The sequence below is a fragment of the Natrix helvetica genome, assembly GCF_964273705.1.
Source record: "Natrix helvetica genome assembly, chromosome: 16".
Lineage (NCBI taxonomy): Eukaryota > Metazoa > Chordata > Lepidosauria > Squamata > Natricidae > Natrix > Natrix helvetica.
The window spans coordinates 481960-494086 of NC_138563.1; the positions used below are offsets into that span (position 1 = coordinate 481960).

The 12127-nt window shown below is 59.7% G+C and overlaps 1 protein-coding gene across 1 annotated transcript; it reads left to right on the top strand.

Moving 5' to 3' along the window:
• Positions 1-6: 6 nt before the first annotated feature.
• On the top strand, positions 7-10540 carry LOC309400028 (threonine--tRNA ligase 1, cytoplasmic-like; the record flags this gene model as incomplete). Its single annotated transcript, XM_081968331.1, is given in 17 exon segments — positions 7-13; positions 16-65; positions 377-501; positions 1126-1243; positions 2709-2773; positions 3171-3249; positions 3882-4028; positions 4458-4556; positions 5216-5382; positions 5522-5684; positions 5810-5947; positions 6194-6271; positions 7502-7602; positions 8611-8715; positions 8888-8960; positions 9254-9368; positions 9571-10540. Coding segments are annotated over 17 exon segments (1779 nt in total), but the record flags the coding sequence as incomplete, so codon positions are not given.
• Between the last annotated feature and the right edge of the window lie 1587 nt (positions 10541-12127).

A 12127-nucleotide genomic window follows, 5' to 3' on the forward strand; every position in this document is an offset into this window, starting at 1 on the left:
GACCGCCCCCTGGATGTGACGCCACTGTGGAGTTTGTGGGGTTTGATTCTCAGGCCGGACAAGAGGTGAGGAGCAAGGAAGGGGCCCATTTTTTTGGGAAAGAGAGAAATGGGTGGGAGTTGCACGCTCAGCCTTCGGTTGGCAGCGCTTCAGTCTGCCAAGGGCACCTTCCCCCCCCCCAAGGAAAGCGGGGTCCTTTTCTAGCTGAGCCCAGAAGGACCACTTCCAAGAAAGGGGCAAGGGGGGTCTGTGGCCCATCTTTTGCCCCCATGTCCTTCCATACATCTCTCTCGGCAAGGAATAACTCAGCAGGCCAACTCTGCTCAGTGCCCCCAGGAAGGCCGGTGGCTGACCCTCTCCCTGAATTTCTCCCCAGCTCTTCTGGCATTCCAGCGCCCACCTCCTGGGCGAGGCTGCTGAGCGCTTCTATGGTGCCCTGCTGTGCCACGGGCCCAGTACCGACCAGGGCTTCTTCTACGACCTGTATTTGGACGAGGAACGGTAGGTGGGAGCCCAGGGAGAGGGCGCTTGGCAGGACATTAATGGCCCCCAGAGGAGGTGGGGTCCGTTTGTTCACTGTTGTTTTTGCTGTGTTTTCTGCACTGAGCAGGGGTTGGTCTGGATGGCCTCGGGGGTCCCTTCAGGCTGCAGGATTCTGTAAATAAAAGGAATGGATATTGTGTAATCCCTCCCTCCTTTGCACAACCTTTGCATATCTTCAGGATGATTTTGGCATGACAAAGTGGGCTTTCTCCCCTGTCAGTGCCCCTGTTGGAGGGAGGGCAGCCCCTCCTGGTGCCGCTCTCATCAATGAAGGAGCCTGACGTACTTTTAACGCCCACTAGGTGTCCTCGCAGGCTGTGCTGTGAAGTGGTTGTGATCTGTCGCTTGATTCGCTGGTGATTGGGTGGAAGGGCCCAGCAGGTGGCAGCATTGGTTGAGCTGACTGGAAGGGGGGACCACCAGGAGATCCCCCAAGTGATTAGGCCACCTTAAAAAGCCACACAAAAGACCCTGGCAAAGAGGAGGAAGAACTCTTCCCTTGGTGGCACAATTTTCCCCAATGCCCCCAGTTTTATTACAGCTTTCCCCCCCCCCTCCCATCCCCGAATCTTCCCACCCCAGGAAGGTGTCCAGTAAAGACCTCCCCGCCCTGCAAGAGCTCTGCAAAGCGACCGTCGCAGCCAAGGTCCCTTTTGAACGGCTGGAGGTGTCCCGGGAGGATCTGCTGGAGCTCTTCAAGGTAGGATCCCCCGGGGTCCCTGATGGGAGTTGTAGTCCATCCCCTCAGAGGCTCTGCGTGTGGGACAGAAAGGCAGCCTTTGGCCCCTTTTAGGTGGACATTGGCAGAGGTCAAGCTTCCCTGTTGTTTCTTTAATCCAACATGCCAGGCGAGTCAAATCTGCCCATTTTTGGGGAGCTTCAGAATGTGGCACTTCTGCCCTCAACAGCTGGAGCTCTTCTCTGCTTTAACGGACAGACTTCAAAGCCTCTGGCGGTGCCCACGGCCGCTGCTTCCCCGCTGGAATGTCCCAGCCCAAATTTTAATCCCGTAAATTAACCCGTCTGGGGAGAGAAACTGGTTGCTCAAGGCTTCCGCGGCTGACACATTTTTTGGAAACGGGAACAGAGCCGCCACTCGGGCCCGCCACAGGATGTAAGAGGTCTGGAAGAGCCGCTTCCTCAAGCAATTCTTAGTCACGGTGTTCCAAGTAGAGCCTCTGTGGTCAGGAGCAGTCTACCTCAAGCGGCCGTTGCGGCAGAGCCAGGCGGCTGTTTGGGGAAGCAGGAAGTCGGGCGAAAAAAGGCCGATGATCTGAACAAGCAGGATTGTTTGCCACCAAAACAACTTGGCCGTTGCCAGGGGTGACCCACGCATGAGCCAGCATTTTTCAGGGGCCGATTCAGAAAACTGCACTGCTGTTTTTGTTTACTTGTTTTTTTTTTCCACTCATCATCCTCCATCCAAAACTTGTGCTGGTGATGACCGGCAGTCATAAAAATAGCTACCGAATTATCCCAGGGAGAAGGTAAACCTGTAATTAAAGCACAATCACAAACAACACAGCACTGCAACCTACTTTGGCAGCCGAAATGACCTAATTTTAAAAGGATCCTGAGGTCTTTTCCTGCCCCAAGAGCAACCGAGAAGGGTCAGGCCTCACCTCTAGTGGCAGGGAGTCCCAAAGACCCTGGAAACCTTTTGAGAGAGTTTGAAGGGGAGCGAGGTGGCTAACTCTGATTTATTCCTGTGTCTCTGGTTTTCCCAAAGTGGGGGCTCCCTTCAAAGGCCGCAGGGGACTTCTAGGCTCTTTTGATCATTTGTAGACCATTTAGAAGCCCGTTTTGCCCCAGAATGAGAAGATATGCTCCTTCTTTTAAATTGGGGAAGGTTGGATACTTAGTCCAGCCATGTTTGCCCTGGACTTCGGCCTCTCAAGCCGCTGACCCATCCTGGTGGGGAGTTTTCTCTGCTGCCTGGTTTTCAGCCCCAAAGGGAGACCGGGCCCGAAGGAAGACGGCCAGGTCTGCGGGAGGAGGAATGGGCTGGGCAGCCGGGCAAGGGAGGGGGAAGGGGGCCAGGTGAGCTGGCTTCCCTCTGTGAGACCCTCTGTGAGACCCTTAAGAAAACGACTTAACGGGGGGAAGGGGGTCCTGACGTCCTTCGGCATCCCAGATGGGAATCGGTTCCTCTCCCTGCCTTTCAGCACAACCGGTTCAAGCTGGATATCATCAGACGGCGTGTGCAGTCTTCCACTGCCACCGTGTACAGGTGAGCCTGCCTGCCCCTCCGGCAGGTGGGGAGGGAGGGGGTGGCTGCCCAGTGGCCCCCTCCCCAGATCTACGGCCCCCGAGCATTTCCCCAGGCCTCTTCGGTCCATGTGTGGCTCCCTTTGTGGATTGGCTCGCTTGCTGGAGTTACCTACAAACCAGACCGCCCTGCAACCTTGCCCTGGGTGTCTAAAGCACACGCTTTAGCAAATTCTGCCAGGGCGCCACACGCCCCATGAGGGCTAGAAACCTGACAAGTGTTCAGATGACTCAATTGACAAAGACGGCTGTAATTCTCGTGAGTTTTGCGGTTGGCGTTTATTGCAACAAACCCTCGAGGAACTCGGCTGGCCTGCTTTCCGCGTGGCCTGATCCCGCTTCCTCTTTTCTGTGCGTAGATGCGGCACGTTGGTCGACCTCTGCCGGGGCCCCCACCTGCGGCACAGCGGGGTTATCCGAGCCCTGAAGCTCCTCAAGGTTTGTGCCCCCCCCCCACACACACCCACACCCCCGAGACGAAAGCATCCGAGGTGGTTTCCCATCACGTGCCTTGCAGATGGCTAGAATGTTCCAGGATTGCAAAGAGAATTTAGTTTAAAAGTGTTTTTAAAAATAAAGGTCCCCAAGTGGCTGATGCTTCCTTGTAAACAGCCCAGAGAGCTTCAGCTGTCAGGCAATTTAAAATGCTTAATAAACAAGAATACATTTAGTTGCATTGGTCAGTTTAAGGTTTGTGGGCTCAGCCACTTATACGGGGCTGGCCGGGGGATTCTGGGAACTGAAGTCCATCAGTCTTACACGTTTGGAGACCCCTGGGGGTTGTAAAGAGGCCAGACCTTCCCCCCTCGCCCTCTGCATAGCTTCTTGTCTCTAGTGGCCTTCCCTGTCCTGAAGCAGAATGATGGGATTTGTAGTCTCTCCCATTGAGGCTGGGCACTTGCCCATCCTCCCTGGGGAACGGGGGACTTGGGGGGGGGGGGTTCTGTGCCCTGTGGGTAAATCTGGGGCTCGCTGTGCAGCCGATGAAGCCAGAGGGGCAGGCAGGCCCCTAGCCAAACTGGCACAGCCCCCAGGAGCGCCCTCAAAGGTGCCCTCTTCTTCCTTGGCAGAACTCTGCCACCTCCTGGCAAGGAGATCCCTCCGGAGAGTCCCTGCAACGCATTTATGGTATCGCTTTCCCCAGTGCCCAGCAGTTGGCTGCCTGGGAGCGTGCCCAGGAGGAGGCTGCCCGGCGGGACCACCGGCGCATTGGAAAGGTGGGTGCCCCTGGTGCTCTCTCGCCCCATGCCCAAGGCAGCCTCCCTGGGCCACGGAGAAACTCTGGTGATGCCCGAGGGCACCTTTGCAAACCTCAGTGCCTCTTGGAGCCTCCTGGGTGGTTTTGCCCAGGATCACAATTCCCATGCGGCTGAAATCTTGAGAGAATGGCTCTTCTGACCTCCTTCTGGACTAGAAACTTGGGCTGGCATCTTCAAACAAAAAGGGAGGTTTTTAAAGTAACTTTCCTTCCCAAAGCAAGTGGCTTTTCCCCGTCTGGGTGCTTGTGGGATTGAATTTAGGGCGAGATGGAGAGGAGGGGGTGTAACCTGCTTAGCGGGGGTCTGTGCCGGCCTGCCGTCTCCGAGGGGAATTTTGGAAATCCGACTCTCCAGGGCAGCTTCTCCGTCTCTCTGGTTTCTCGGCAGGACCAGGAGCTTTTCTTCTTCCATCCGCTGAGTCCCGGCAGCTGCTTCTTCCTCCCCAAAGGGACCCACGTCTACACAACCCTCATGGACTTCATCAAGGTCTCTGTGTGTGTGTGTGTGTGTGTTGTGGTTGTGTCGCGTGGGTGATAGAATAACTGGGAGAGGGAAAAGGTGGCTGGTTGGGGCCTCCTCCCCTCTTCACCCTTGTGTAGCCAAAGGAAGTCTGGTGGGATGGAGAGAGGGGCCAGATTGATGGGTGGATCAATCAATTATTGGCTCCTTTGTTAAGTTTCTAGCCAGCCATCTCTAGCAAGGGGACGCTTGGGGGGGGAGGGGGCTGCAAATCAGAGAAACTGATGGAAAATAGGAAAAAGATTCAAACGAGCCGAAATGTTGAAATATCGTTAGAGACCAGGCCTGCAACAAGAGGGTTGAGGGATTGATGGGCTGAGAAAGGCGTGGGGAAGGGAGGCTCTCCTTCGGCTGGGCTTCCGTGGAAGGAAGGGTCCATCCCAGATCCTCCCCCATCCGTGTAATTGGTGTTTGGGGAGGGGGCCTTGTTAAACTTTGGGGAGGAGGGCCGTTTCTCCAGGACAGGAGAAGCAGAGGCGTTGAAGAAGAAAGCGGCTCTGGGGCTGTTTTTGCAAGAGGATTTTGCAGGTTTTCACATCCATGCGCAGGAGGCCAGATAGGCGCTGGCGGGTGTGGTGAGAAGCGGAGGGTGGTGTTCTTGCTCAAACGGGCCCCTTTCTTGGCAGAGCGAGTACCTTAAGCGTGGCTACTCCGAAGTCATCACCCCCAACATCTTCAACGCCAAACTCTGGGAAATCTCCGGCCACTGGGAGCATTACGGGGAGAACATGTTCGCCTTCCCTGTGGAGGAGCAGACCTTCGCCCTCAAGCCCATGAACTGCCCCGGCCACTGGTGAGTGGGGGGGGGGGGTTATTGGGGGAGGCGAGATCTAAGATCCAGAGGCAAATCCTGGAGATCCCACTTCTGGAATCGGGGGAGGCCAAGGGGGCTTCCTTCTGGGGGCTGAGAGCCCTTCACTCGTGTCTGGCAGCCTCATGTTCGGCCACCGGCCCCGATCCTGGCGGGAGCTGCCCCTGCGGCTGGCCGACTTCGGGGTGCTCCACCGCAACGAGGCCTCGGGGGCCCTGACGGGGCTGACGCGGGTCCGGCGCTTCCAGCAGGACGACGCCCACATCTTCTGCTCCATGGATCAGGTGGGGAGGCTGGCCGGGGGATGCCAGCGTGGCTGAACCGAGAGCTTTACCTGGCACGCCTGGTGGGGAGGGGGCTGCCAGGGCAAGCAACTGAGGACCCCCTCCCCCTCCTCTTCCCCATTCAGCTGGGGGACGAGATCAGAGGCTGCCTGGATTTCCTGCAGGCCGTTTACTCCGTCTTCGGATTCACTCTCCGCTTCTTCCTCTCCACCCGCCCCCAGCACTTTCTCGGGGACCCCCCTCTCTGGGATCAGGCCGAGCAGGTAAGAATGGCCCCGGCAGCGTCCCCCTCCCCCCTCTGGCAGGGAGCCCCCCAATGAGGGCGAGGGTGAGCCCCCCTCTGGTCCAGCTGCCGGGGCAGAGAGCGAGGGTGCTGGGGGGAGCGCCTCTGTCTCCCCGTCTTGAGTGAGGATTGGGGGGTCCCCATGCCAGAGACGGGCTTTTCGTGTGGGACCTGCCGGGGGGGCTTTTCAGGGCAGCTCCTGACGGCCCCCCCTTTTCCCTCCCAGCTGCTGGAGCGGAGCCTGTGGGAGTTTGGCCATCCGTGGGAGCTCAACCCCGGGGACGGCGCCTTCTATGGGCCCAAGGTCAGTCGGGCAGCAGCCCTGCCGGAAGGGCTTAGGCAGAATTGGAAAACGGAGGGGGGGTTCCTGGAGGTCATTTAGCCCATCCCCTGGCGGAGGTGAGACGTTTTGACCGGAGGCTTTCAGACACGGAGTGAGGGCTCCCCTCCCCTCCCCAGAGAAGGGCTGAAGAGAGGACAGCCACAACGTCCCTCCCACCCCCCGGCTTTTGGGGGGTTACGGATGGGAGACGGCCTTCGCCTTGTGGGCTGCTGCCTCATCCGGCCGGCCGGCCCTCCTTCCGCAGTCCCAGGTACTTCTGAAGGGGGCCAGGCGGGACTCCGAGGAAGCCGCTTCAGCCGTGAGTCACCGGCCTGGCGACGTCACCACTGTTCGTGTTTTGGGTGTGGCACCCCCAGGCAGGCTCTGCCCCCTCCCCCCCTGCACGGTTTATGGGGTGACTGTGAGTGATCTCAGGCTCGTAAATCTCTGAGCGTTCCCTCTGCCAACCGGAAGGGCAGCGAGGGGCCAAAGGGGAAGGGACCTTTGCCAGCCACCTTCCTCCGCTCCTGGCCTCAGCATTCCTGCCTGCTGAATGGGTCTCCTCCGGGCCAGGAATCCCATCGTCCTCCTCCTCCTCCTCCTCCTCGGGGCTGCTGGCCCCTTGATGCCAACCCCATGCATGGCACATGGGCGGGGGGGGCATTGCCTCTTGCCACATGTGGGTGGCTATAGAGCCGTGTGCTAAATGGAAGCAAGCAGGCAGTGGCCAAGTTTCTAGCTCTCATGAATTGCACTTTTACCTCTGAATTGTACGGCCTCCAGACAAAGCTTTTGGGGCCAAGTCAGTTCCCTGCCCCAGAGGGCAGCAGTTCAGGAGCCGAGTGCAAAACGCAGAGCCTCCTGAGGAGGGACTTCCGAGCGGTGCAGATCCTCAGATCCTCCTGGGCCGGAGGACACACAGGGCAGCTCTCCCTTCTCCACCCACTTCAACGTTTATTATCCCAGAAGCCGGCAGAGAAAATGTTCCTTGAGGGCTGGGCTGCCCGTCCGATGCCCGAATGCCGCCTCCCGTCTCGTCCGGCTTAGAGTTTAGGCACAGAAGGGACCAATCCTTTCCCCGGATCTTCTCCCCCTCCAGATCCCTGGGGTCCTCTTGGCTACTTTGGGTGGGCGGCAGTCCAACCGGTGGAGCTTCTTTGAGGACGGTGGGCTCCCCCTTTGCCCTGCTGACCCTCCGTCCGTCTCTTGCAGGTGGACATTCAGATCCAGGACGCTCTGGGGAGATACCACCAGTGTGCCACCATTCAGCTGGACTTCCAGATGCCCCTTCGCTTTGACCTCTCCTACAAGGGGTGAGGGACCCCTTGCAAGGCCCCACCCTGGGGAAAAACCTGGGGAACCCCTCCCCCCCCTCCCAGGCTAGAAAGCGGCTCTCAGTCGCTCGGCAGAAGATTTGGGGGGGGGGCTCCTGGTGCTCCTCTCTGGCTCCAACCCCCCCCCCCAAAGAAAAATCAGGTTGCATGACGTCTTTCCAGGCAGCTTTGGGGGGGAAAAGGCCCTTTTTGTCCCATCTGTGCGTCCTTCTTCTTTTCTTTTAAAAAACCAACCAACCAACCATGATCTAAGCGTGTTAGCTCAGCCGTCACCGCAGAAGCCCTGCGTGACGCCTGCGGGGACTCACGGACGCAGGTGGGAGGGGCGCTTCCGTCAGAGGGGGGGGCTGAGCTCCCAGTTCCCCTTTTCCCTTCCCCCGGCTGAGGCCCCTCTGCCCCCCCCCAAAGGGGAAGAGGAACCGCCAAGCAGGAATCCCGGGGAGGGAAAGGCAGAGACGAGGGGGTGAAGGGGGGGGGCATCAGCCAGAAGCCCCCAAAGATGGACGCTCTTCCAGTTGGTCATTTAAAAAAAACATTCGAATTTGGGCTGAATTGCAGAGCCAAAGACTTTCTCAACCCTCCGATGTAGGATAAAGTCCTGTCCAGCCTCCCCCTCCCCCCCAGTCCTCTCAGCCCAAGGAGGGGGGGGGCAGCAGAGAAGGCCAGAATTGGGCTCAATGCCAGCCCTCTGCAGGCCCATCTCGGCTCCAGCTGCTCTTGGATAGAAACAGGACCTTTGCGTTTTCCAACTTCCTAGTCCCTGTGAAGGCAAAGGGCTGCTTCAAAGCAGTGTGTGTGTGGGATTCCCTTCGAGCCTGCACGGTGAGAGGCGCCCCCCCCCCTTCTGATGAGAAGACGAGGCCCGGCAGAACAGCGTACCCCTCTTTAGTCTCTGTAGGGCTGGCTGGGCACCCCCAAAAGGCGGTGGGCAGAGGCCCCCCCGGGGTGGCCCCAGAGTCCCAGCCCTGCCCTCTGTCTCCCCTGCAGCAGGGACGGTGGCGCCCCCGAGAGGCCGGTCATGATCCACCGGGCGGTGCTGGGCTCCGTGGAGAGGATGATGGCTGTCTTGGCCGAGAATTACGGGGGCAAGTGGTGAGTGAGTGGGGGAGGGGGACGGGGGGCTCAAGAGCCACAAAATGGGGTCTCCCCCAAGGGGGCAGGGATTAATCCCCGCTTCCAGTTAGGAGGAGGAGGAGGAGCGGTGGGGGTTGAGGGTCGCCAGGGTGGGCTTGACTGGGCTAAGCTGTGTCCTCTGCTCCCCCAGGCCCTTCTGGCTGTCCCCCTCCCAAATCATGGTGATTCCGGTGGGCCCAGATGCAGAGGAGTACGCAGGAGAGGTGAGAGCCCAGCCCCCTCCCCAATGGCCCGGCCAGGGGGGAGGGAATTGGGGGGGGGGGAATCCCAGGGAGAAAGGCTGAAATGGGGGCCTCAGAATCACCTAGGGTGGGCGGTGGGGATGGGGAAATTGCCCCCCATTTGCCAAGTGAGCAAATCCACTGCAAGTGTTGAGAAAAACCCCTATAATTGGGGAGTGGGCATCCCCACAGACTCCCTCCCCCGACTCCCAGTGCAAGAGCAGCCAGGGGGGGGCGATGGCTGAACTGGTCTTGCTGGACTCTCCTCCGGGCAGGTCCACCGCCTCTTCCACCAGGCCGGGTTCCAGGCAGACCTGGATGCCGATTCGGGAGTGACCCTCAACCGCAAAATCCGAAGAGCCCAGCTGGCCCAGTACAACTTCCAGTTTGGTACGTTGGCATTGCCCGGAGTGCAGGGGCCTGTGCCCTGGGAGGCGGGGGGGGGAGGGGGGAGTGCTCGCCGAAACCTGACTGAGCTCAAAAAACCCAGGAGAACCTCGGAGAGGACCAGATGTCCCATGTTGCTGGGCCTGGGAACTGCTGGGTGGTCAGGCTGCTTTGGGAGGTGACGGGCGGCTTCTCCCCCCTGCAGTGGTCGGACAGAAGGAAATGACCCACCGCACCGTGAATGTCCGCAGCCGGGACAACCACCGGCACGGCGAGAGGGATCTGCAGGAGGTGCAGCGCCGGCTGCGGGAGCTCCAGGAGACGCGGGTCAGAAACGCGGAGGAGCTCTTCTGAGCCAAAGGCAGGGCCCCCGCAGGGCTGGCGCGGCTCACGCACCCAGGAGGAGACCTCTGGGGCCTCCAGGCTTCGTTCCAAGGGCCTAGTCCTCACCGAGGAGCGTGAAGGCTGGGAAGCGGCCACCCAAGGGCTCATGATCTCCCTCCTTGCTGACTGCTCTGCAGATGCCACCCTCCCTCGGTGGGCATCAGAGCTTCCTGGAGCACCTGGCGTCACCTGAGCTGAGTCACCTGGGCCCTCTGGAGGTTCTCGGAAGCTGTGGGACTCTGGGGCCGCACCCACCCACCCACCCACCCGCTCCCACGCCCTTTCCTGGAGCCATGCATAGCTGTATTTGGGGGAGGGGGTGCAAGAACCTTTCCTGACCCCTGAAGGTCAACCTGCAAGTTAGATCTGGATCCCCTGGCCAGCCCGCACCCCCCACCCACCCACCCCCGGCCTCCCTCTCCCTCCCTCCCTCCTGGGGAAGCTTTGATGCCCCTGCCGATAAGGGCTGACCCCCCCTAGATGTCCAAGGAGTGACACAGAGGAAGCTCTGTGGGGGGGTCTTTCCCCCACCTGACTCAGGAACTGCCCCCCCCTCACTTAAGAGCTGGAAACTCCGCAAAGGAGAGAGAGAGAGAGAGAGGGGGGCTGGGGAGGGGTCCTTTGAGCTTCGTTCTGACCTCCCCTCCTGGGGAAGATTCCTCCCATCTCAGGAAAAACCCTGTGAAACTGAACCCTTCCAAGGCAGTCTGTCTCCCTGGACGGGGGAGGCTCCGCTTTCCGGAACAGGACAGACCGGCAGCCGCTGCAGGGGGGGGGAGTGCTTGGGGGGGGGATTTGCAGCCCCTTCCTCAGGGTTCTTTTCACCTGCGATGGTAATAAACCCTCTTCAATCGATGCTGCTTTCATTCGCTTCCTTAATTGGGGGGGGGGGTTGCTCTTAGTCATATGTACAGGGGGCACCGGGTCTTGGCAAGAGCGGAGGTGCCCCGTTTGCCCGTCCTCTGGCTTTGCAGAGGGGTGGGGGCCCTTCTGGATTGGGGGGGGGCATGTCATTGTCATAACTGGCCACTTGTTTCTCAAGGAGCTGACGTGTTGTCTGTGCAATGTTTGCCTTTCATAACTGCTCCTCCCCTTCCCCCCCCCACCGAGCGCAAGGACTCATGTGAGCAGAAAGTGAGTGGGAGGCCCTGATGCAACTCTCCCTGGTGGGGGGGCGTCTGGCTGGGCTCTCTTGCACAATCGGCCCCCGACACCCACGCACCCACCTGCTCTCCTCCAAGTGGCTCTCTCTGCTAAACAAAACAATGAGGACCAGACCCTTGAAAACTCCACTTCTCTCAGAAAGCCTTCCTTCCATCCTTCCTTCCTTCCTTCCTTCCTTCCTTCCTTCCTTCCTTCCTTCCTTCCTTCCTTCCTTCCTCCCTTCCTCCCTTCCTTCCTTCCTTCTCTCTCTCTCCCCTTTCACAGCAGGCCTTTCTCCTTCAGGCCGGCCCTTCTTCCCCCAGGAACTGATTCCTGGCTGAATCCTAGTGGGGAGGGGGGCAGGGGGGGTGAGTATGGGCGGGGCCGTCAGGTTTGGCCTCTGCTGCACGTCCTAAGCCCACCGAGGGACAATGGGGCCTTTGTTCCTTCCTGCCGTTACTCATCCTGGCACGGAGGTGCTGAGCTTCTACCTTGAGCCTCTGTGGCTCATGACGACAGCCGCTTTCCCTGGGACAGGAGGCAGGGCAGCTCCAGCCCTCGGGCCGCACGTCCCTTTGACACCCAGGGTGAGGAGCAGGTGCCCTTAATTTCCCCAATAAACTTTGGCCAACCCTCCGGAGGGCCGGGATTTGCGCTGAAGCCTGTGGTGCCCCGGGGACTTTCCTGGCAGGCTGTTCGCCAGCCCAGGTCAGCCGAGGCCACCTTGACCCATAAGGGTGCAGGGACACCTGGTTTCCTTGGGGACGCAGAGGACAGCTGCTCTGCCCCACAGCCTCGGTGCCCCTTGTGTGAGTCCAGGAAGGTCCGGGCTGGGGGGGAGGCCTGCTGGCATCTCTGTGGGCAGATGGCATCGAGGCAGCCCTGGCCCCTCGGAGCGCCCCCCGGTGCCACTTAGGGAGGGTTAGGGGCTCTTGAGTTTCCAGGCTGACCGTGAAGGAGCCTGCTGAGATGGGGCCTTGGCCTGGAAAAAGGCCGCCCCAAACTGCCCTTTTGACTCACAGCCACTGGAATTGCGGCTCGCCCAGGGCCAAGAGGCAAGGCCAAGGAGCGCCTCTTCCCTCCCCTCCGGCTGGCCGGTCAGTTCACCAGTTCTGTGGCTTGAGCTCATCCATCTCCCCAGGCCAGGCAAAGCCAACAATAAGGAGGGAGGGACTGTTTTAAAAACTTAAGGTCCCCCCCCCCCCCCCCAAAAAATAGCATTTGTGACAAGACAC